Source organism: Ptychodera flava, assembly GCF_041260155.1.
Source record: "Ptychodera flava strain L36383 chromosome 3 unlocalized genomic scaffold, AS_Pfla_20210202 Scaffold_27__1_contigs__length_13241970_pilon, whole genome shotgun sequence".
Taxonomy (NCBI): Eukaryota; Metazoa; Hemichordata; class Enteropneusta; family Ptychoderidae; genus Ptychodera; species Ptychodera flava.
This window is the reverse complement of record NW_027248281.1, coordinates 8,190,748-8,213,441: the sequence shown is the minus strand read 5'-3', so window position 1 is coordinate 8,213,441 and position 22,694 is coordinate 8,190,748. Positions and strand designations below refer to the sequence as shown.

Sequence of the window (22,694 nt, the reverse complement as noted above, 5' to 3'; positions counted from 1 at the left end):
GAAACTGAACCCATTACATCAAACATTTCCAAAATTTCATCCACCAATTTTTGCTGTTACATTGTATGTATCACTGTAAAAGAAATCTTTTCCAAATACATGTTGCAGCTGCAAATGCAGAATGACTTCAACTGATCTCTGTTTTCAAACATATGTAATTGAATAAGCACCATACTTTATTTATAGTTTATCAGTATTGCACACACAATAGATTTCTGAACCAATATGGTTGAAAAGGGTTGTAATTTGTACAGTATTCCATCAGAAATTTATGCCACTTTCATGATCAACCATGTGACCTTACAGTATATCCTGGTATTCATTGTGAGTATGTGGCCAGTCAAAATTTAACTTTTCTCCCTTTGGTACCAGAGAAAATGCATTTTTTGTTCTGAAATGATATGAGTTGGAGGGCACATGCTGAATATTATGGTATACAGTGGTAGTGTTTATAATCAAACTGACAGACTTACACACCAACAAAGATGGCAGGAAGTAATGCCGCACTGGGGTCATGAAAGTGGATTTTTATTGGTACTGTACATGTACACTCAGTGTGACAGTTTTCGGACAGGGTAGTGAATTTCGCCCAAAGTCGTTTCGTAAATGACCAGCAATACGATATCCTATTACCATACCTTTCGAAACTTTATTGTGGTTATCCTCAAACTCAGTTGACACGACGGGAGTGGTATTTTGGGGTCAAAGTTGCCGAAGTTTTGACCCCATGTTGAAGGCGTAATAATTGGACTGCAATCCCAGAAATCGGACGTCGTGTTGGGAATGTGATAGGAGCTAAGTATTGATAATTTGAAACTTCAAACCACCGATTTTTAATTTCGATGTGTTTAGAAAACTGTATATAAGAATATTTCATGATATAATTAGTTATGTTTAATCCATGGACGACTCAACTATATTTCGACGTGTATAGCGCTTAGATATCGGACACGGACACGGGCTGTCTCTGTGTGCGTTGCTTTCGCCGCACCTTGTATCGGGTGGCTAACTTCGCTAAGTTAGTATTACTTATAATTGTTTCCATTGCATATTTTGTTTGTATTAGAATTGCACAGGCATTATTTAATAAACATAGTGAGTATATTTCATCGCATGGAATTAATTACCTGTCAAGTTTTTACGCGGTAAGTCACTTACTACGTTACACAATTATGCTAAATATTGTCTGTCCGAAAACTTGTACACTTCTTACGTTCATTAAATGTACTTTTTTTTCTCGAAACAACTGCGCAGTTTTCGTTAAAACTACATGCAATCGTAGAGAACAATGGAAAGAATATTTTAAAAATCATTATTCTCCCCCACATTCAAAATTCAATGCTAAATCAGGACTTTAGTCAAAATTTCAGTTACTTTGACCTGAGGGCAGTATGTTGACAGTATGACTGACGCGGTGTCAGACGACAATTTGTGACCGCCGCTCGTAGCGAACTCAATAGCTTCTACCAAAAAAACTATCGAAAACGGGAAAACAGTGTCATCTGACTTAATATGAGGTCACATGACCTGTAAAACGCTATCGATGCGGAGCGAAGTGAGTGTAACTAACAACATGTCACTAAATGTCCGAAAACTGAGGTCGTCCGAAAAATGTCACACTGAGTGTACTCTGTATTGGCCATTTTTCTGACCTTTACATGACATTCAATCCTACTACTATATTCATTGGAAACTATCACTATGATTAAACACTTCGTGATCGGTGACATCAACAGAACTAAGTACCGTAATGCCATACTTTCAAGGACTTTGCATTTTGCTTGCAGTAAGTGTTGATTTTGAATGCAAGATACAGCATTACCAGAGATATCTGAACGTGAGGTCATGTCAGGTTCATGAAAAGGCTTCACTGTGGTAGCTGATACTGACTATTATTAATGGCGATTAAAATTCAATGAGAAATGATTCCCTCTGCAACAAAAATTGCAAGAGTTTTTCAAAAACCTTTCTTTTTGATGTACAAATGACAAGACACCATCACTGAGGTAGAATATTGTGATCTTGTGTGGCAGACACTATGGTGGGTACTGATTACATGTACAGTATGCTGGTGCAAAATAAAACAAGACAATGACAGAAGCTGAATATTTGGAAACCTTACAGACCAAAACACAAAGAAGCTGGTCCATTTTCATGTATCAGGAAAACACCATGAGAGATACAAAATATCTTATTTGGATTGAAAACACATGACATGATGTACTTGCAGAGTAGTACAGAAGAGCAATGCAAAATCAAACAAACACACAGCACAGATGGAAATCCGAACACTTACATCAGCGTCAGACTAATAACAGATTAACCTGACAACAAACAGAAGGATAGCGTAGAGCACACATTTTAACTGTACATGTATGCCAAAGACACAAGCAAAGTCAATAACATTGAGCAAAATTCATGAAATAAAATTTCCAAAAAAATGAAGGAACAAAGCCTGCAGCAAGGCTAGCTGTTGCATTTCAATGTCGAGATCAGTCTTATCATCATCTTGCCAAATCTGATTTGAATTTCAGCGTGACCTTAGGACTGTTTCTCTTCCTCTAACAAAATTTTACAAGACTAAACGAGATTACTGACCTAATTTTGTACCGAACAAGAATGAAAAAATAAGAGAAAAGTCAAAAGGTCACATTGAAATAAAAATCACATTTATTAATCAAGAAATCAAACATTTAAAAATTTTGGCAATGATCTGGTAACAGTTTCAAACTACATTTCCATGACAACGTTCTTCTGTAACCAACAATAATTCCTATCTAATTTCCTTGGAGCTACACCATATGTTTCTGGTACTTCTGGGCTTGCAGAATGAAAACACACATCTCAGTTCTTGACTAATCATTTCCACATCTTTCTTTATCCATTTTGCAAGGACTCACCATGTACTGTACATGGTAAGCCAGATTTCAATGCAGTGTTAATTGGCATGGAGCTGGGCCTGGCAATACCTCAACCACTGCCCACAGTCCCTCCACCCACACTGTACTGCCTCACTAATTTTCATGCAAAATTCCTGTGTATGGTTCAGTATATTGCTGTTTCATCCTTGCCACAATTTCAGGGGCTGAAATTACTGGAGGGGATTTTAAAATCTAACCTTATTCCATAGAAATTGTTCACTTAATTGTGATTGACCTGTTTTAAATTTTTTTGTGAAATATGAAAATGCACAGTAACTGTTAACACAAGGTGCTCCAAAATGATCACTTAAGGATGTACGAGCGGTACGCGCGCGTGGAATTTGTCACTGCCCATAGGATTACATTGAAATTTGCTGGAAAATCAATTTCTACTAATGTCATTTTCATGAAAATTTGCACAAAGCTCAGTCTAGAGAAATAAATAATACCGATCAAATAAAATTATATGGTCACCGTGCTAAATTTTGAGATAAACAGCATTGAATTATTTCGTCCATAGAAAATGCATTGGTGAAAAAATGCTGACTCAGCATTTTTTCTCAAAAATGGCAAAATTCATGGTCATTTATCTCACAAACGAGCGCGGTGACCCCTATATTTTATCACACATTTTGATAATAATTACAAAGGAGAATCCAAAAATTGACAATTTAGAGAAATGACATTACTTTTAATTTTACCGATCGTACATCCTTAAGAGATAATTGTGTCTGACAAAAGTGCTATGAAGTAGTGTTTAACATTGTTTAGAAAATCTCCTCTCATCAGGATACAATTGTCCTTTGGAAGGGAATGTAACACAGAATACTAAACCAAAAACATACTTAATTGTTATAATTGATTGAAATTTATTTAAAATGTACTTTTTTCCTGGCTGTTAATAGGCACCAGTGTGTGTATATGATCAGAAGTGGCATAATTGAGTGGAACTCCCTGAAACATTGCGGTACTAAATTCATCGTCAGTGTTTGATAGATACACATGTAGGGCATGGCTTGACAAATTATGGCAATCCTGTAACCCTACAGTGTAGATGAAACACTGAATATTCATACAGAATCTCCACATGAATAGCTTAGATGTCTATTACTTCAAAGAGAAGTACTAAACTATCCATGACAAGATAAAACCTTGGTCACAATGTACGGCAGTTTTATCTGAATACAATACATGTATATGGAGATACATGTATCACCACCTTGTGCAAAGGTGAAGGCTATGATTAATATATGATAAAGTATTGTCTGTGTTCCAATGTACCAACATTTGTACACAACACTTAGCTGTGGAAACGCAGCTAACACAACACTGTACAGTGTTACACAAGATCAGCAGAGCAGCAAGATATTTTTGCAAACATAACATGAATACACATGAAAGAAATGAAGCTGCAAAGGACAAAGTGTAGTGGGGACGTACCTGAATCACTTTGAGATATTTGAAAACCTGTTCTATTTTAAAACACGGCACACAATGTGACACCAATTAGGATACACATGTCATCTGCATATCTAAGAGTTTCCGTTTTATCTTAAAATATAGGCCTACATGTATGATAATAAATCATCTGGAATTGTTCATATCCTCTTTAGCATTTGTCTTAACGCAACGTCAATTTGACAAATAAGATTCATCTCAAATTTTGATATTTGGTGATGCTTTAGTCCATTAGATGATGGCATACACAAGATATGGAATATTTCATAAGCAATATGGCATTTTCTGAGAGGCAAATTATGAGAGTTAACCTGTCATAAAGGACTGACAACAGAAATCATTGATTCTGCTTCTGTAACAACGTATCACGGTCTCTATTAACCTTTGAGTGCTGTAATTTTTCCAACCAAAATTTTAGCGCAATATTTTTTCCATATTTATGAATTTTTTCTTTAATTCTTTACAAAATTTTGAACCAAATGGACAGCACTTTTCATGGACTCCATTTCGGATCAAAATTTTGGAAAAAAATCTGAGCAAAATGTTTTGGACCTGAAAAATATTGTCTGGTTACATTTTATAAAGGTGACAAAAACTTACTATAAGGGTTAAAGCATATTTAGCAGTATACATTTCTTTTCCTTTGTAACATGGACATCTAACAGCAAACACTAAAACAATCATTAAATGTAAGTAAGTTCATGATTGGGACTGATGTCATCACTTGTGGACCTACAGAGCTTTTTTTTTTTAAACTTAAGTTGATTTTAAATATATAAGGACATCTGTGTAAACATTAATTACATCTTTCCTATTATTGCAGACCGTACAGTATCTTTTTCAGTCATGTGACTATCTTTCTGAATTAATTAAACCACACAACCTTCCTATCATATCATCATGTGCATTATCACAGGGTTCTCAAAAATTTTTGAAGTAGGCGGAAAATTCAGAAAAGTAGGCAGTTAGCTTCTGTATGCAACCAGGTTCCCTGGGCGGGGGGTGGGGGGGGGGGTGGGGGAAGGGGGGTTAAGTATTTTTTTTAAATTGGAAACATTTCTGAGCAATTTCATGCATTCACAGGAGAGGGTTTCAGGGACGGGGTCCCCGTCTCTGTAGGCAAGAAATTTTTAAATTTTGAAGACATTTTGGAGTAATTTTATGCATTCTTGTACAGTATTAACCCTTTTCCTGCCAAGTCGGTGAAAATCCGCTTGAAATTCGGTGTAGCTAGAAGCTGAGCAGCCACGGCCGTTATCCTCCTAAGGCGGTGGAAATCGGGCTCCTTTTTGGTACCCCTTTCCTGCCTAGTCGACGGAACTACGTGTAGCAAACCCTTGCTCACGCTAGGGGTCGTTCGAGGACAGGTTTTGGGCGAGGAACGGCGTTTGCTCTCGAAATGGGTTCACAGGGAGTCCAAGGACAGGGAAAGGTGCAGAAACCTGTCCGCCAGTCCCCCACACCCGAGGGGGGCTGGGTTTTTTTTACCGCTTTTTAGCGGACTTGGCAGGATAGCATGGTGACGTTTTCTGGCGGAGTTGGACGTACTTGGCTGCCTGGCACTATATAGATTGCTGCCGAACTTGACCAACTCGGCAATGCTAATCTAGAAGGCTACCTCTTGCAAACGACTTGGCAGATATGCCGATGGTGCGAGACGAAAGTCACTTATTCAGTTGTGCGTGACTGAAAATGAGAACGTATTTTTGACGGGACGGCTCGACTTGTTCCTCCCATGGAACGGATATGAACGACTCGGAAATACCATTACAAACTGGTGTCCGACGTACTAAGCTGGGCTTCAGCTCTGCAAGTTCAAGCCAGGCAACGTCCTTCACTGCCTTGGCCGTGCCATTCAATGGACGTAGCTTTGGATTTTTTATTTATTCCACCGTCCGAAGTACTGGCTCTGGTTTGCAGGCAAACGTATCCTCTTGCCGATGCATTGGTAACTACGTACGCTGTTTGCGTACAGAGAATTCAAAAGGGCACATGAGGTCAATATGCTACATGTACGGGATACCGTCTGCATTTAGCAGGGACTGCTTTTGTTATGCAAACCAGCTAGCAGTACAATATGGCTGCCAGCATGTGGACACGTCGATGGCTAGAACAATGGAAGCATATTGCGTTGCACCCGTGCATCGCAAAAGTGAACTGAAGACTTGGGGGTAGTGACTGGTTATCACTGGTTAGCTGCAGCCCAAGCCATGTCGGTACAAACCCGTACCTGACTGAGGACCACTCGATTAAGTCAGTAATGAACGGTAACACTCGTAAGCCAACTCCCAACTGAGCTGGCAAAACTACGTAAAGCTGTGCTTCAATGGCTCAGCCATGTCGTTAATACAACGGCAAAAACGTAGTTTTTGTGCTACACTGCCAAGTCGTTGGAGGTACGTATTCAATGACCCTACCCTGGGGAAACAGGACAGGTTTGACGGTGCTGCTGCACCCCTAGCACGACCCTCAGGGTCTCTGACTAACAGACGAGTGAGGTGATGTTTGTGCCTAGCGGACGTACGTAATACTGAAGGAGTTTATTTCCGAAAAAATAAACATGAAACGGCAATAAAATGACGCACTCCCAGGGGCAAACAAAGCCGGTGACCTCAATTTTTTTCTGCAGCAACCCTTGAGCTCCTTCCCCTGTCTACGGGCATGTAGAAATTATCGAAGTCTAACACGTATAAGTACGGCTAAAACTACCCTGAAAATGGGCGATTTCTGCCAAAATGCCTGGCAGGATAACATGCAGGAGAGCCAATCTTTTGCAGGCACATATTATGGGGCGGTTTTCTACTGACTTGGGAGAATAACGGACAAGGGCGCTCGGCAGGAAAAGGGTTAAGACCATTTCAGCATACAGAATAATCATTACCATTGTCAATTACATGTTTCAAGGGATAAAGTTTTGAATATACGTCAGAAAAATTAATTTGATCACTCGGGCTTGTCAACTGCATTCAGTTGACAAGGAAAATAGCAAAATTTCACCACACTGTTGTGTAGAATTATGTTTAGCTCATGACTTCAACAAACATTTGAACATTTTGAAATACATCATAGAATAGAGGTTTTCACAACCCAGAAAACGATCCGCTAGAATCCTGACCAGCCTGGCTGTACAAAGTTTTTTACTGACTTAAATAAACTTGATTATACAGTAAAATCAAACAGTTTATTCAATTCAATGAATTATAGGAACACAATTTTCAGTGATTTTAATTCACTGTACTAATTTCACAATAAAACGAATCTGCGAGCTGATTATTGATTTTTTGGTGATGTTGAATATAATCGAAAAAGAGAGCTACATTTCAGTGTTCATGTTTGATAAAACCTCAAACTAACGACACCGAACGCCAGCCTGTACTACACCGTGTGTGTACAAAGCACCGGCAGTCAATTGTAACTACACACAACTCGATATCGGTCGACCTGAAATTTGACACTGTGATCGACATAGCGTTTCAAAAGTACGAAAAGTGAGACCAAGTAATTTTTTGTTTATTTAGATTTGATCTAAACCTCCCAAAACCAACAGACAAAGTCCTACTCTTACGCAGATTATCAAAGTTTTCAAGCGTCGACTTTCTCTTCCGCGATGCACACAACCACGGCCCCTCCACAAAACGCGATCGACTTGAATATTGGCATCGTGATTGACCATGGATGGATTGACATGGCGTTTCAAAGTATGAAAAATGAGACTCAGTAACTTTTGGTCGCTTTAGATTTGATCAAAAACCTACCAAGCCCATCAGACAAGGCCCTACTCTTACGCAGAAACCCCAAGCTCTCAAGCGTCGACTTTCTCTTCCGCGTTTGAGAAACAAAAGTCGGCTTCATTCGGAAATGGTCGGCTATTCGCGGGCATAACGTAATTGTATGTTAGTCCAATTTTCGGCTATACCCGATGTGAACGTCGGAATAATTCGGCCTGCGATCGGGCAAGCAAGGTTGACCTCGAAAGCGGCCCAGTATGAGTACAACACGTTCGCTGATCGCGGTATTACAGTGATAGCAACAAGTTCACCGCGTAAATTGCTAGACTACATGATATAGCCACATCGGCACTTCTGAAATATTATCTCCGGCTTGCAAGACCACCAAAAAAATCAAAATATTGTTATCAAAACTAGAATTTCCGGGCCAGAGAGCGAAACAGTGCTGAAAAGTAGCCGGCCAAAATACGAAAGTAGCCGGTCAATTTGGCCGGCATCCGGCTAAAAATGAACACGCTGTTATCAATGGTAAAATTGTTCAATTTAACCCTTTCCTGCCGAGCGCCCTTGTCCGTTATTCTCCCAAGTCAGTAGAAAACCGCCCCATAATATGTGCCTGCAAAAGATTGGCTCTCCTGCATGTTATCCTGCCAGGCATTTTGGCAGAAATCGCCCATTTTCAGGGTAGTTTTAGCCGTACTTATACGTGTTAGACTTCGATAATTTCTACATGCCCGTAGACTGGGGAAGGAGCTCAAGGGTTGCTGCAGAAAAAAATTGAGGTCACCGGCTTTGTTTGCCCCTGGGAGTGCGTCATTTTATTGCCGTTTCATGTTTATTTTTTCGGAAATAAACTCCTTCAGTATTACGTACATCCGCTAGGCACAAACATCACCTCACTCGTCTGTTAGTCAGAGACCCTGAGGGTCGTGCTAGGGGTGCAGCAGCACCGTCAAACCTGTCCTGTTTCCCCAGGGTAGGGTCAATTGAATACGTACCTTCAACGACTTGGCAGTGTAGCACAAAAAACTACGTTTTGCCGTTGTATTAACGACATGGCTGAGCCATTGAAGCACAGCTTTACGTAGTTTTGCCAGCTCAGTTGGGAGTTGGCTTACGAGTGTTACCGTTCATTACTGACTTAATCGAGTGGTCCTCAGTCAGGTACGGGTTTGTACCGACATGGCTTGGGCTGCAGCTAACAGTGATAACCAGTCACTACCCCAAGTCTTCAGTTCACTTTTGCGATGCACGGGTGCAACGCAATATGCTTCCATTGTTCTAGCCATCGACGTGTCACATGCTGGCAGCCATATTGTACTGCTAGCTGGTTTGCATAACAAAAGTAGTCCCTGCTAAATGCAGACGGTATCCCCGTACATGTAGCATATTGACCTCATGTGCCCTTTTGAATTCTCTGTACGCAAACAGCGTACGTAGTTACCAATGCATCGGCAAGAGGATACGTTTGCCTGCAAACCAGAGCCAGTACTTCGGACGGTGGAATAAATAAAAAATCCAAAGCTACGTCCATTGAATGGCACGGCCAAGGCAGTGAAGGACGTTGCCTGGCTTGAACTTGCAGAGCTGAAGCCCAGCTTAGTACGTCGGACACCAGTTTGTAATGGTATTTCCGAGTCGTTCATATCCGTTCCATGGGAGGAACAAGTCGAGCCGTCCCGTCAAAAATACGTTCTCATTTTCAGTCACGCACAACTGAATAAGTGACTTTCGTCTCGCACCATCGGCATATCTGCCAAGTCGTTTGCAAGAGGTAGCCTTCTAGATTAGCATTGCCGAGTTGGTCAAGTTCGGCAGCAATCTGTATAGTGCCAGGCAGCCAAGTACGTCCAACTCCGCCAGAAAACGTCACCATGCTATCCTGCCAAGTCCGCTAAAAAGCGGTAAAAAAAAACCAGCCCCCCTCGGGTGTGGGGGACTGGCGGACAGGTTTCTGCACCTTTCCCTGTCCTTGGACTCCCTGTGAACCCATTTCGAGAGCAAACGCCGTTCCTCGCCCAAAACCTGTCCTCGAACGACCCCTAGCGTGAGCAAGGGTTTGCTACACGTAGTTCCGTCGACTAGGCAGGAAAGGGGGTACCAAAAAGGAGCCCGATTTCCACCGCCTTAGGAGGATAACGGCCGTGACTGCTCAGCTTCTAGCTACACCGAATTTCAAGCGGATTTTCACCGACTTGGCAGGAAAAGGGTTAAAACTGGTTTCTGCATGTCGTGTTAGTCAAACTTTTTGGCCAAATTGCAGGATTTACATCAAAGTGATCAACTTGCTTTAGATTAAAAACAGGAGAAATGATTCCTAGAGTGGATAAGATTTACATATGATATTAGTTATCCAAAGTAATGAAACATTGCTATTTGTGCTGTGTATACATGTAGAACAGGGCACAACATGAAATAACTGAGTTTTGTTGTGCACATATCAACAAGAAACTTCACTCACATCAAAAAGTTATTTCTAAAATTCAGTGGAAACACAATCACAACAAATTCATACTGATTCAAGGTCACAAAGACAAGTGAATGTCTCCAAGGGCTACAACATTACAATATAACCAGTCTAACAGTAAATTTATTAGCCCTCTTTCCTATTTGATATTTCAGGAATTCATACACTAATGTCATGTTCAATGTGTAGAAAACTGCTTTTATCCAGCCAAGATAGACCAATATGACACGCCACAATGCAAACATATTGCTGGTGACCCGAGCAATTTTTTTTGTTAACATGTAATGATAGAGGGCTGATACAAAGAAATTTACACAATACCCAAAATGACGCAATTTCCAGAAATACATGTTTGTTAGAGGGCGCACTGGTGATGATCATAGTGTGCAACATCATAAGCTATGAATGATACAACTCATCCCCATAACATTCATACAATCGTCAGACATGCTGGTAGCAAGCCAAGAATTTTCGTATCTGAATTACAAGTCACCAACCATTGGTAGTACTCACATTAGATACTACACTACTGCAGACTATTTTTTAGTTTAAAGATCCATTAGCTGTAACTTTCGTCACTTTTTAAATTTTGTTTGTTCTGTGTATCATCTGCAGTTTCTGGTTTGAATCCCTGAACCAAGGAGAAATTCCTGATATTTAGCTCATAAATATACCCTATATAAGTATAATCTGCATTGTTATTGTTTAAATTTTGTATTCAGGTCCGGACTAGAATACATTTATCAACAATAACAATGGTCATTTCACATACACAGGCTGTGTTGGCAAGCAGGACTCCGGGCATTGGTCATGATGATCGGATTACAGAAAAATTCTGTAGTTGATACACTGAAACAGAGTAGTGAAAAATTAATCAAAGGTTACAGCCAATGTCCCTATCAAGCGGCTGATAATTTGAAATTCAACCATGTATGGTTTCACACTGTCCATGTGGTTATAGTTTTTACCTGCTTACCCACAATTCCCTGTAAACAGATCCAAAATCACCACTGATAACAATGGGTTTAGGAAACCATGGTGATGATATCGTAATGTCAATCCATTTACCATACAAGTACTGAGAGACAATACTCATCTTATTTCCTGTACTTTCTGCTATAAACACACCAAAAATGATAATTTTTGTCTTCAGTTATGTCATAACTCTTACAGTATTTTAACAAATTACCTCTTCCATAATATTGATTTCTATTTCATATATTTGTAAATTGGTCTGCCGTGAATGATATTCTAGAATACCATGTAAACTACATGTACCAAAACCTTAATATTTACACTTCAAACAGTCTGAAGATGAACTGTTTCTTAGGAAATGAAAATACATATAACGTTACTTCTGAACTATAACACAAAAACACTACCAAGAAAATACTTATTCTAGTATGCCATACCAAATTTCATTAAATTAATCTTGAAGTAAGATGATATGCTAAATAATTTTGCTTTCATGATGTACAAGAAAGTAGGTGTCCTCAGAATACTACACATATCTTTACAAAGGTGCAAGCAGGGTTCCTATAAGACAGTATGCAATATGAAACTGTAATATAAAGGATTGACATCTTTTCTACCTGGACTATTAAAAACTTTTTTATGTCTTCAATGTTGAATTTTGTTGAAAGTCTGCTTTCTGCAAATTACAGGTTCAAAAAATATTACAAATTTACGTTAAAAACTATTTGGATAATTAGGATAATTATTTGATTTTTTTTTAAATAAACATCCTTGCATTAGAAGTGTTGATGGGCATTCCACAGATTACATCCAATTCAACGCCATTTGTCAGAAACAGGTTTTACTAAAACTTAAAAGTTCTTTCAACATGGCTATTGTGAACTCTGACCCCTAGGGACTATCACCAGTTCCTTGCTGTTTCAGCTTATTGCCCTCAATTCATGTGAAAAGGAACAAAATGTCAAAATATTACCATACTTAGAATTCATGATGGAAAATACAGGACTACAGTAGCTGAAATAATTGTCAGCTTTTATTTAATAGATGCTATGTGTAAGTATCAATGGAAAAGTATTCAAAACTCTCATGTGTTCAATTTGATTTGATAATTCATCCAAATATTTTGTAACAGATTAACTGTTTGTTACTCTCATTGTTTTGAACTTTGATTTTGTGTTTTCAGATGTGTAGATGTCACAAGCTAAAGATCCCACTCGGTGAAATTAGGAATAAATTCTGCCAATACTACAGCCAGACACTCACCACTGACTGTCACGAAACAAAACACGTAAAAACTTAAATTGTTTTCCATACAAGAATGTCTATTTAGGGTCAAAGTACCCATACTTCCCTATAAACCTATTGTAATAGCCGTAGCTTATCAGTGAAACATTTGGGTCAAACCACATTTGACTGACCGAGAGATTCATATCACTGATCAAAGCAAACTGCTTGCAGCGTTCTTGTTGAGATGCTAGGTCGATACCATGGTAAATGTTACCTCAGTTGGCCAATCATGTTACTGATGTTCCCTATGGTATGTCATTCATATGATAGGAATGGAACTGGGATTCCCGAACCATTTATATATCTTCCTAAATCATAGCAAAAATACCAATTTATAAGTCAGGATACAAAGCGAACTGAAATAGGTATGGTACTTTCATTTGCCGGTATGTAAATCCAAATGGCACAGCACTCATCTGATAGAACACAAGGCAAAACCGGAGGGTTAATAATAGCGTCAATGAGATCTGGGTATTGACACAACACCAGACTGAGGACAGATTGGGTCTGGGATTATCAATGATCAACCATTCCTTAATATGCAATGAAAACACAACAGATGTCCCTGCATAATATGCAAATAAACAAGCTGCAATGGTAAGAGCCTTCAACTGATAAAACAAAGCATATCCTGAGACAGGAAATTGTGTAACTATATCTGACAGACTCCTATCAGTGAGAAATGTAAATCTGACTGCAATACATCTTACTATGTACATCCAATCAATATCTGACTGAAATGATTCTTGTTGAAAGGTGCTTGCCATAATTGCCCTTATCGCAGACACTGTGGAAAGGAGATAGCTGAAGACTACCGGTAAAGTGTTCTAAAATTCAGTTGAATTGAAATGATTGTGAATTATTGTGAAAATAAAATGCCTTAGTGTATGGTGGAGATACAGTAGACATGGAAATGACGGCTGCATAATAATTTTAGTTCCTATAAAACGTAAACTATCAACATCCGTTTGTGCCGTTGTGTCCTTTGCTTCATTTCTATAACAGGGAGAAGTCGGAGCAGCTGAAACAATGTCAGTTTTGGTTGTAAGTGTGAGGAAAATACATATAATTTGTATCTATTCTATGGCACTTGCTGAACAGACTATGTCGGTATTTTAGGCCAAGAAGGTATGGGGGACTGCAAAAAAGTCTACACTCAGTTGCTCTACTCTTCTGAAAGCGACATACTGTACTTGATATTATCAAACCAGTGCAACCCGCCAAACCTACCTAACTCCCAAATAATTTCCATTTGTGCATGTGCCACTTACTGTACAGTGTTAAATGCAGGTTGGAACCATTGGCTTTAATTGTTTAGGCGTGTTCTGCAAAACTGCACAATCCTTAACCCTTTGACCCAAAAAATAATGGTTACATCGTAAATATTTTCAATAGTGTGGTTGGACTAACTAAGATTTGATACAACAGGGTTAACCAAGCAAGTAGGTGGGATCCAGGTTCTGAAATGTTTTAGCAAAGATTAATACTGGCTCAACACCTCAACGACGTGTTAAGAATACCACTTGAGGTGATGGACTCTGATTTCAGCATATGAGAGAAGTTCATGAGGTCACGTCATCAGAAAATCAAATTTATAATACCACTTTTACAGCACGCTTAAACATTACTGTTTATGAATATCTGAATTACTGCAATCAACTATATAATATAACTCACTAAAAAAATTACAGCATTGGGCTGATTCTAATGAATGCTGATGAAATGGCAATAGTATGTTACACAATATTCAGTATTTCGCAATAAATCCCTCCCACTAAACACTACCAGCTGGTATCAATGAATTGGTTTTCAATGAGTTTATGAAACACTGCACATCTAGTCGTAGAGATAGTCATACAATGGTGTCTGTGACCCGATGACACTGCTTTCATTGATGTTAGTATAAAATTGTACACACAAATCCAGCCCTCGTTAGCATACCAATGCAATTATATGACACAGCAACAGATCTCGTCAAGAGGCCACCAATTTATATTACCGATATCCTTACACACACTGCAGACAAAGCCACTGGCATGTCAGTTAGTGACTGTGTTTCAAAGCCACTGTCACATTTGTAACGTAAGACATGGGTGTCTGTCTGTCAGATCTACAGCACATGTCACTACACGTACACTGTGTTTTGACTACCAATCAGACAACCGAAGGATACGATTAAGATAAGTTCTGACCTGACACTAGAAAATGGCTACCAATGGAGCAAAACGACATGATGACATAAATACTCCACACCACACAGACCAGTCTTCAAGTTAATCCCAGATCCATACCAGGCAATTGTTGTCAAGAGATTTTACTGAAAACTCTGAACTCTATATTTTGAAATCGAGGTCAACCTGCATGTGGGTTAATTTATGTTAAAAAGATATCAGGGACAGAGGGGACCATCCCATTATGCGGGACATAAAGGGGTGTCTGCATAGATTACTTCATACAAACTGAATGGTTTACAACCAGAAATGCAAATCATGGGAACCAGACCACATGGTTAAATTGAGACTAATACTGGCATAGTCAATGTCAAATCTGTCCTCAACGACTGTGAATACAAGATCCTATATATCAATTAATATCAACAACTTTGTGAATCACTGTTGAATTGTGGCGGTTATAATACATTATACGATAGTAGTAGTCTACTAAAGACAAGAGACTTACTACTGGGAAGGGTCAAAGGTTATGGGAGCTGCCTGGATCTATTCTCAAAATTCACTGAGTTAAACACTTCATGCGGGTGGACACTATGGACACGCAGATCTTCAAGCCTCTAGTAGACAGTGACTGAGGAGACTTTATATCGTAAGACTAAAATCATGACACATTTGTCACCTGACTGCATGACTGATGAACCCCCTGTATCTACACATATTATCATATACCTGTTTTGTTGACATGCTATGAAATGCATGCAAAAATACCAAACACAGAACATACTTCACAATACCGTCATCTTTTATCTATAGATGACCCTTTTTTGTCATTACAATTATAACTTCAAATTTTAGTGTTGGGAGAATGGCCGGTTTCAAGACCTACAACTGCTGCCTTTCACAGAACCCCATTGACTCAAAACCTGATACAACAGACCTGAACATCGAATATACATAGCAATATGTGATATCCATGCTGTGCAAAGCCTTATACAGAATGATATCCCTGGTTATGAGATTCGGGATCAGTTATAAATTTGTTTATTTGCACAGAATGTCTAATATATGACTTCATCTTCCGGTATAATTTTCAGCTCAGCTACGCCTTTGCTGTACTGTACTAAACAATGCTCTCTTTCTGATTTTGAAAGGCGCCTCCACTCTCAAACTAAGACGAATAAATGGCATACGCTTTTCAGTAATTTGAAATACACCAATGACCATATTCGCAATTTCGATGATTATTTTTTTCAAAATATGCAGAATAAAATCTTACCGCGCAGGTTTCCGCAGCATTATTTCAGAGTGCAATGTCATTCCGAATGTTGATAATACTGGACGACGTAAAGTCTGGTGTTGTATTTTTTCACTATTTTGAATAAATAATTTGCTACTATACGTTCGTGGTGAATAGGTGTGAAAATCAGCCCCATAGCAGACATATTCAATTACGATGTATTGTGACAGTGTTGGTACGTGTTCACCTCCTTCAATAATGGGCAACCAAAGCAATTTTTACCTCCGTCAATGTGTATTTTAGGTGTACATTCTTCCCCAGTCGCAGTTTCGCTGCTGTAACACGCTTCAGCCTTCCCGCCCTGAAGAAATTCACCTCTCGCCCGGCTAAAAATTCAGAGAGTGATCGGCGCCGCCGATAGGGCTGGTTTAACCCTGCATAGATGTGTTATAATGTACACTGACGTGTAATCATTAAAAACGACAGCGACTTTTTCAGGCCCACCCTTCAAAACCACGCGACCGACGGGGAATATTATGGAAGGTTAATTTACTTCATTTCATATCTTCAAACTTCGCGACGTTTTACGTCGATTAATCGTGAATCGTAGTCCACCACGATCGGGTCAGTTAAACGACCGTGATTTCAAGATTTCTGTAAAGCTGAACAATTCACAATATTTGTTCAAATTTTCCGTCGATGGGGATTGTCCAGCAGGTTTAAAAGCCATTGAAATGCAACAACATGGCCGCGATTCAGTGGCATTACGTGGAATTTGTGGCACAACTTACCTCGTCTGAATCGCCTACTAGCTCACGAAATCTCTTTAAACCACGTAGAATACTGCTTGCATATATACTGGTTGGATCTTGAAAGTTTCGTGCTTCTTCCGATGAGAATAGGGCTCCTGATCGGCCAATTTTATGGCCTGGTCGACCTGGAAAACGATAACGCGCCATCTTGCTTTCTTCATCGGCGGCGAAGTGGCCCTGGAACTAGGATATTTTCAGTCGCGTATGAGGGGTTCTTTTGTTTACTGCTAGTTTTGAGGTCAAAGGTGACACTCCCCAGTCGAGTTGCTGGAAACTAGCTGGGCGTTCCGAGAGTCTGGCCTTTTCACTCTCGAAAATGAACACATTTTTCACCTAGAAATTAATAAGATAACAGTAAACCTAATAAGAATCAATTTATGCGTTACTGTATTTTAAAAATATTTGTTTGGAAGAATGAAAAGATCATTAAAGAACGTGATTCGTGAGGACGCTATAAGACATTACAGACGCGGCGGCGGTATACGTTCATCCGGTCGCACATACAATTCCCGGGAATGTTACCCTGCAAAGGCGCCTGTACATAGTGTGACCGGACCGTAAGCGTACTGCGTCCATGGTGATAGAAAACTCTGACCGTTTGCAAATAATCTCTGAGTACACGTAAACAGCCTGCTTCTATGGGAAACACTCCTCTAAAGGCTTCCTTTAATCACGGCCCCTCCACAAATGTAAGTCAGGGAGTATGCAAGGACCGAACAAAGTGGTTGGAAATGAAAATACCAAATTTAATTTTGGGTGATTTTAACCCTACCTCAATCTTGACGCGTTTGTTTTCAAGGCAACAACTCCATAGTCGCCATTGATGTTTAGTCCTAAGACCAATGTAGTACTACGTATTCACCAAATTTACGACTTGTGCATACCCAACAATGATTGAAAACTGCATGCAGAAAACGTATTCTTCGTTCATCGCGGCGATGTTATGACACGCAACGTTAATACCCCGGTGTCATGTGAAAATGATATGCTATATACGCCGGGTACAATATTGACAAAACTGCGCTTCCCTTAGTCTCTCAGAAAAGCCTCTAAATCTGTCTTTTGAGCCTCAACATCAAAAACAAGGGACGTTTTTGGCACGGTGGCGGTGACCTAGATGACATGTCACTGTAAAACAACAATGCGCGCTTATAATATTGGTCTATATTTTGTTCGGTGACACCTCTATTGTTGTTGTTTATTATTTTATGCGGTAAACAGTTTACGCTGAGATCACTAGCTTAGGATATTAACGGGACACCGTTGAACGTGTGCACAGCAAGTAGCACCTGGAAATAATATCCACATCACAGTTCAGAGGTTATCCGTCAGAATAATTCTACATGACATTGCACCCATTTATTACAGATCTCGAGGCTATGCTATTTGCTACCACCCTCCACGTAAATTCAGTCACTTGTGAAAAAAAATGGTCCAGCGTTAAGATGCACTGTTCGCACCGCTCCCGCGTAGGATCCAATATTACATGTATTTCAATAGACATCCTTTAATACTTTAGTTTACATTTCATTTGCTTGAGTGTTTTTACAAAAGTGGCCGATGATGAACAGTCAAACGTTGACATATATGGTTACAGTACTGTGGGGGGCCTTAGAAGGCTGAACAAATTGTAATGGATTCAGGAATGAATACTGTAAAAAAACATGAAAACTGAGGAAAACCAATATTTCAAGAGAGTTTGTGATCAGATTTTTGCAAATGTCCATTCAATTATGATTAATTTGTTGACTAAAGATTAAAAGACTGGTTGGGGTCACACTTTAATTTGTCAAGTAGTCGTAGTTGAGAAATGTTGATTTATGCAAATTTATGCAAATCACCCGATTTCCCAGCTTCTCTTTTCTCCCTATTTCAAGAATTTGACTCCACTCTGGCCGAGTCAAACTTTTCTGAAATTTTCATATTGTGTTCTTAAAATGCTATGTAACAAAACTGCTATTTTGTTTTGCAATAAAAGTTCTTACATTTTGAATAAGAGGCATTTTAATTTTGCTAATTGTGTTTTTAATCACTTGTGTCAGTCTTTCAACCCATGCCATTTTAGAATGGGGATAGATAGTGCAAAATAAAATAGTCGTGACATATACTCTTCTTTCAAATGAACTTTTATCAATACCAAAATTTAGGGTATTTTTACCCCAAATATACACCCCTCCATCCTTCCGAGTCGAAGAAACTAAACTTTAGATTCTCTGCTTTTTGAAAATATATAGTATGAGGGGGTTTCCTTGTCACCTCAGATGAGAAATATTCCTTTGTTAAAGTTAGCCTCATACTGCTTTATTTGGAAATTTAAATTGGAGATGAATATGTACTGGGATGCATAGATAGCAGACATTATACTATTATAGGCCTACTTGAATAACCTGTGTCTGTGCATTTGTTTGGTGTTGACTCTCGATTTTCTCTTTAACATGCATGTCCAAATAAGATGTGGGCTACCCAGTACAGCCTAATACGTGTTTTTTCTGCTTTGATTTTTATCGCTTTGTTTTTTTGACGATTTAGCGCAATGATTGGTTTCAACCCGGACCGACAGGTCCTCGCGCACCGTGCAATGTATAACCATGCTGTATTGTCTGATTGTTATTTGCAACGGATCACATCTCTCGCTCATCTTCTTATATATATATACCTATAGGCCTACATGTTTAAAAACACAGAAGCTTAAGCTGTCCGACGTCGCAGTATCTGAGTAGTGGTCTAGTCCTCAGCGGAGGACTCGGTTACTATGTCTGTCTTTATTGCCTTAGTTATCTTTGTTTTGGGGGACTAGATAACCGTTGTTGACAGTAATGACACGTGCACGGACAACCATGGAGAATCGGTACACAACATCGAATTACGTACGATCGCATTGGCTGCACCGTTGGGTTTTGATGATCGTCCGTGCATCAAAACTTGTGCTGCATACGGGGTCGAAGCTTCCTCTCATTTCGCCTTTATTCGGGCAAAACGCAGCAACAATATGTAAACAAAACAAACTGAGTCAAAAGACTCTGAGGGGCAATATAAGATATCGTTCCAGTTGTCTTGTCAAGTTGCTATAGTATAATATCGGCCAATGGTCAACTAGGCCGACTCCGAATCGTGCACTTCGCTGTTAATTCGCAGACAATCACCGAGAGCTGCAGCCAAGAACGTCACTAGTGTTCTCAGCAAAACACGTCCTCGCTACCCTGCTAGTTGTATTTTCAACACAGTGACTGCTAATTATCATGAAGAGGATTACGTGCATACTTGTGGTTTCATGGAGGTTTAGTCTGGTGACTCATAAACCGTGTCATGGCCAAGTGGCTGGTGCACTGGCAACAATTATATCTCCAACAGGCCCAGACATAAACAATCGCCATGATCACTTGGCAGCCACTGCGCCCAGGCCTCGTGTTCTCCGCAATGGTACTAGTGTTCGCATATGAACCTACACACAAACGTTGTTTTGTCTACATGAAGAGTAGAAAGTCCACTTCCAATGCCAGATCAGAGTTGAAAAGAATAATGTATTACGATAAATTAAAAAAAAAAGACTATCGACTAGGCCGAGGTCACAGCGTGTGGAAACAACTTTAAAACAGCGATCGTCAAATCCTGTGTCGCCATAATTGCGACATCATTCATGCTTTACCCTGCGATTAGAAAACAGCTATTATTTCTTCCCAGTCACTGCTTGATTGCCTTCCGTTTGCATTCGAAAAGTGAGTACTGTCGAAGAACCTACGGCGAGAGCCCATTACGCGGAAGGTGTGTGCGGCTAGCAATGGTCAAAGCTCGCGTGTTGACACCACATTCGGTCAACTGTGTTTGAACATCTCACCGAAAATATTCACCGAACCTTCAAGTTTCGGATTTAGCCTTGCAATAAAAGCCAATTGCAAGATGTGAAATGTTTTACAAAAGTACTTAGGAAAACTGATCGGGTTTGCATATGCTGGAAAGTAGATCGACAGTCGCGTATTGCGTCGTATGACTGAGTTGTATTTGTGGATGTAGTGTGCGAAATGTGGTCTTCAGCTAGGACGAGGCCAGCGGATCTAGATGGGAAATGCGATATATTGGACGGAAATATTGTTCAGATTGTGATGTTTTTTATCGTATTATGCGTAAATTTAAGATGAAAGAGTACACGTAAATGTGTGTCTATTGAACTTGACTTCTAAATATGATTTTTGGCCTGATCTTTCGTCCTTGGGCGAGACTGACCAAGGTATTTCCCAGCCTCTCTTTGAAAGAAACGACGTGACGTCACTGAACATAGTCGAAGGAATCCCCCGAAAAAATAGTAACCACGGTTAATATCACTATACCCTGCCTTCATACTTGTTAAGTTGAACATTTCAAATAGCTGAAAGGCACCCGTTTCAAGTTCACGACAAACGCGGAGAGCAGGTATCGACATATTGTTTCCGCTGGGTTCTTGTTACATGCACCTCTTGTCCATGCAATGTTGACAAACTGAATCTCAGATGTAACTTCGACCTGGTAAAGTACAGCAGATCAAAAGTTCCACTCCATCACAAGATTTTAGAAACACTGGAAATATTTTAATTGCTCCACTTAAAGTTGAAAAGACACATTTTGAGCGCGGCTCTGAGCGTTTTCCACAACTGCGTGTGAGATCGAGATTCGACCCCGGCGAACATCGATAGAGCAGTTTCAGTATTCAGATTCCGGGCGTCGACTCTGTCCAATCAACGCAGAGGTGTGGTATTGATAATGGCAGCTTTTGCCGCCAAAGCGATGCGTGGTCATACAGTTTTCCAGCAGTCATTGCGTTTGAAATCTGCAAACAAGAGCCGAGGCCTGCCTCTGATGCTGCTAAGAGATTGGTTAACTAAAAGCGGGCGTCGGACGATGTTGGGCTGGTCTTTTGAAACAATGAACAGTGTATTTCAGAAAATAACAATTCTGTCGACGTCCCAAGCCGAATCCCAAATATTGATCCCATTCATTCGGTAATACTTCCGGGGTTCCATTTTAAGCCTTACACGACGTTTAGTCTCTCTCGACAATGCCGACATGGTTGACTAAATTACCTGCACCGACGAAGTTGCACACGCAGAACAAAAAGTTTACAATTTTATTTTTAAGCATTCTCTTCCCCAAATCAGGAAAACATTTCGTGTGACGTGTTGAATACTATTTCTTAGTTAGTTTCTTTATTAAATTTTGTTTGCTCATATTCGCAAATTGACAGTAGCATCCATTTAAATACTATGGAACGCAACATACGTGTATCCTACGATATAGGTGATTGATCAAAATTGGATTTGGTTTGGTTTGACAAGCTAGTTGCTTCTTGAACTTGACTAAAACACCTGATTGGATCGGACGCATGAATATCACTCACAAGCAAAATGCAATGCTCGCGGTTTAGCCTATTGATTATTTTTCTTAATTCTACTCTCTCTGTATTTCGTAAGCCCAAAGTAACATCAGGTCCTGCGACTAGGAGAAAAAATATATTGATGACGTTAAAATTGTAAATGATAGTCGTACATGGTAAAGTCGTGTTAGGCGATGAATTATCTTCGATTTCAGCCTTTTTGCACCGCCAGAAGTAGGCCTAAACTTTCCATTTGTCAAATTTTATTGAATTCAACCAAGCCTGATGGTAAAA

The 22,694-nt window shown here is 39.6% G+C and overlaps 1 protein-coding gene across 5 annotated transcripts in view; it reads right to left on the bottom strand.

The window, feature by feature from the left end:
- LOC139126461 (histone-lysine N-methyltransferase 2A-like) overlaps positions 1-17,238 on the bottom strand; it is a 46,045-nt gene extending 28,807 nt beyond the window's left edge. For 2 of the 5 annotated variants that reach the window (XM_070692519.1, XM_070692518.1), the window contains exon 1: positions 17,036-17,238. In XM_070692519.1, the coding sequence (XP_070548620.1) occupies positions 17,036-17,203 (168 nt within the window). In that variant the 5' untranslated portion in view covers positions 17,204-17,238. The remainder of the gene's footprint in view (positions 1-17,035) is intronic. The other 3 variants (XM_070692522.1, XM_070692520.1, XM_070692521.1) reach the window with 3 other exon arrangements.
- Positions 17,239-22,694: the final 5,456 nt, after the last annotated feature.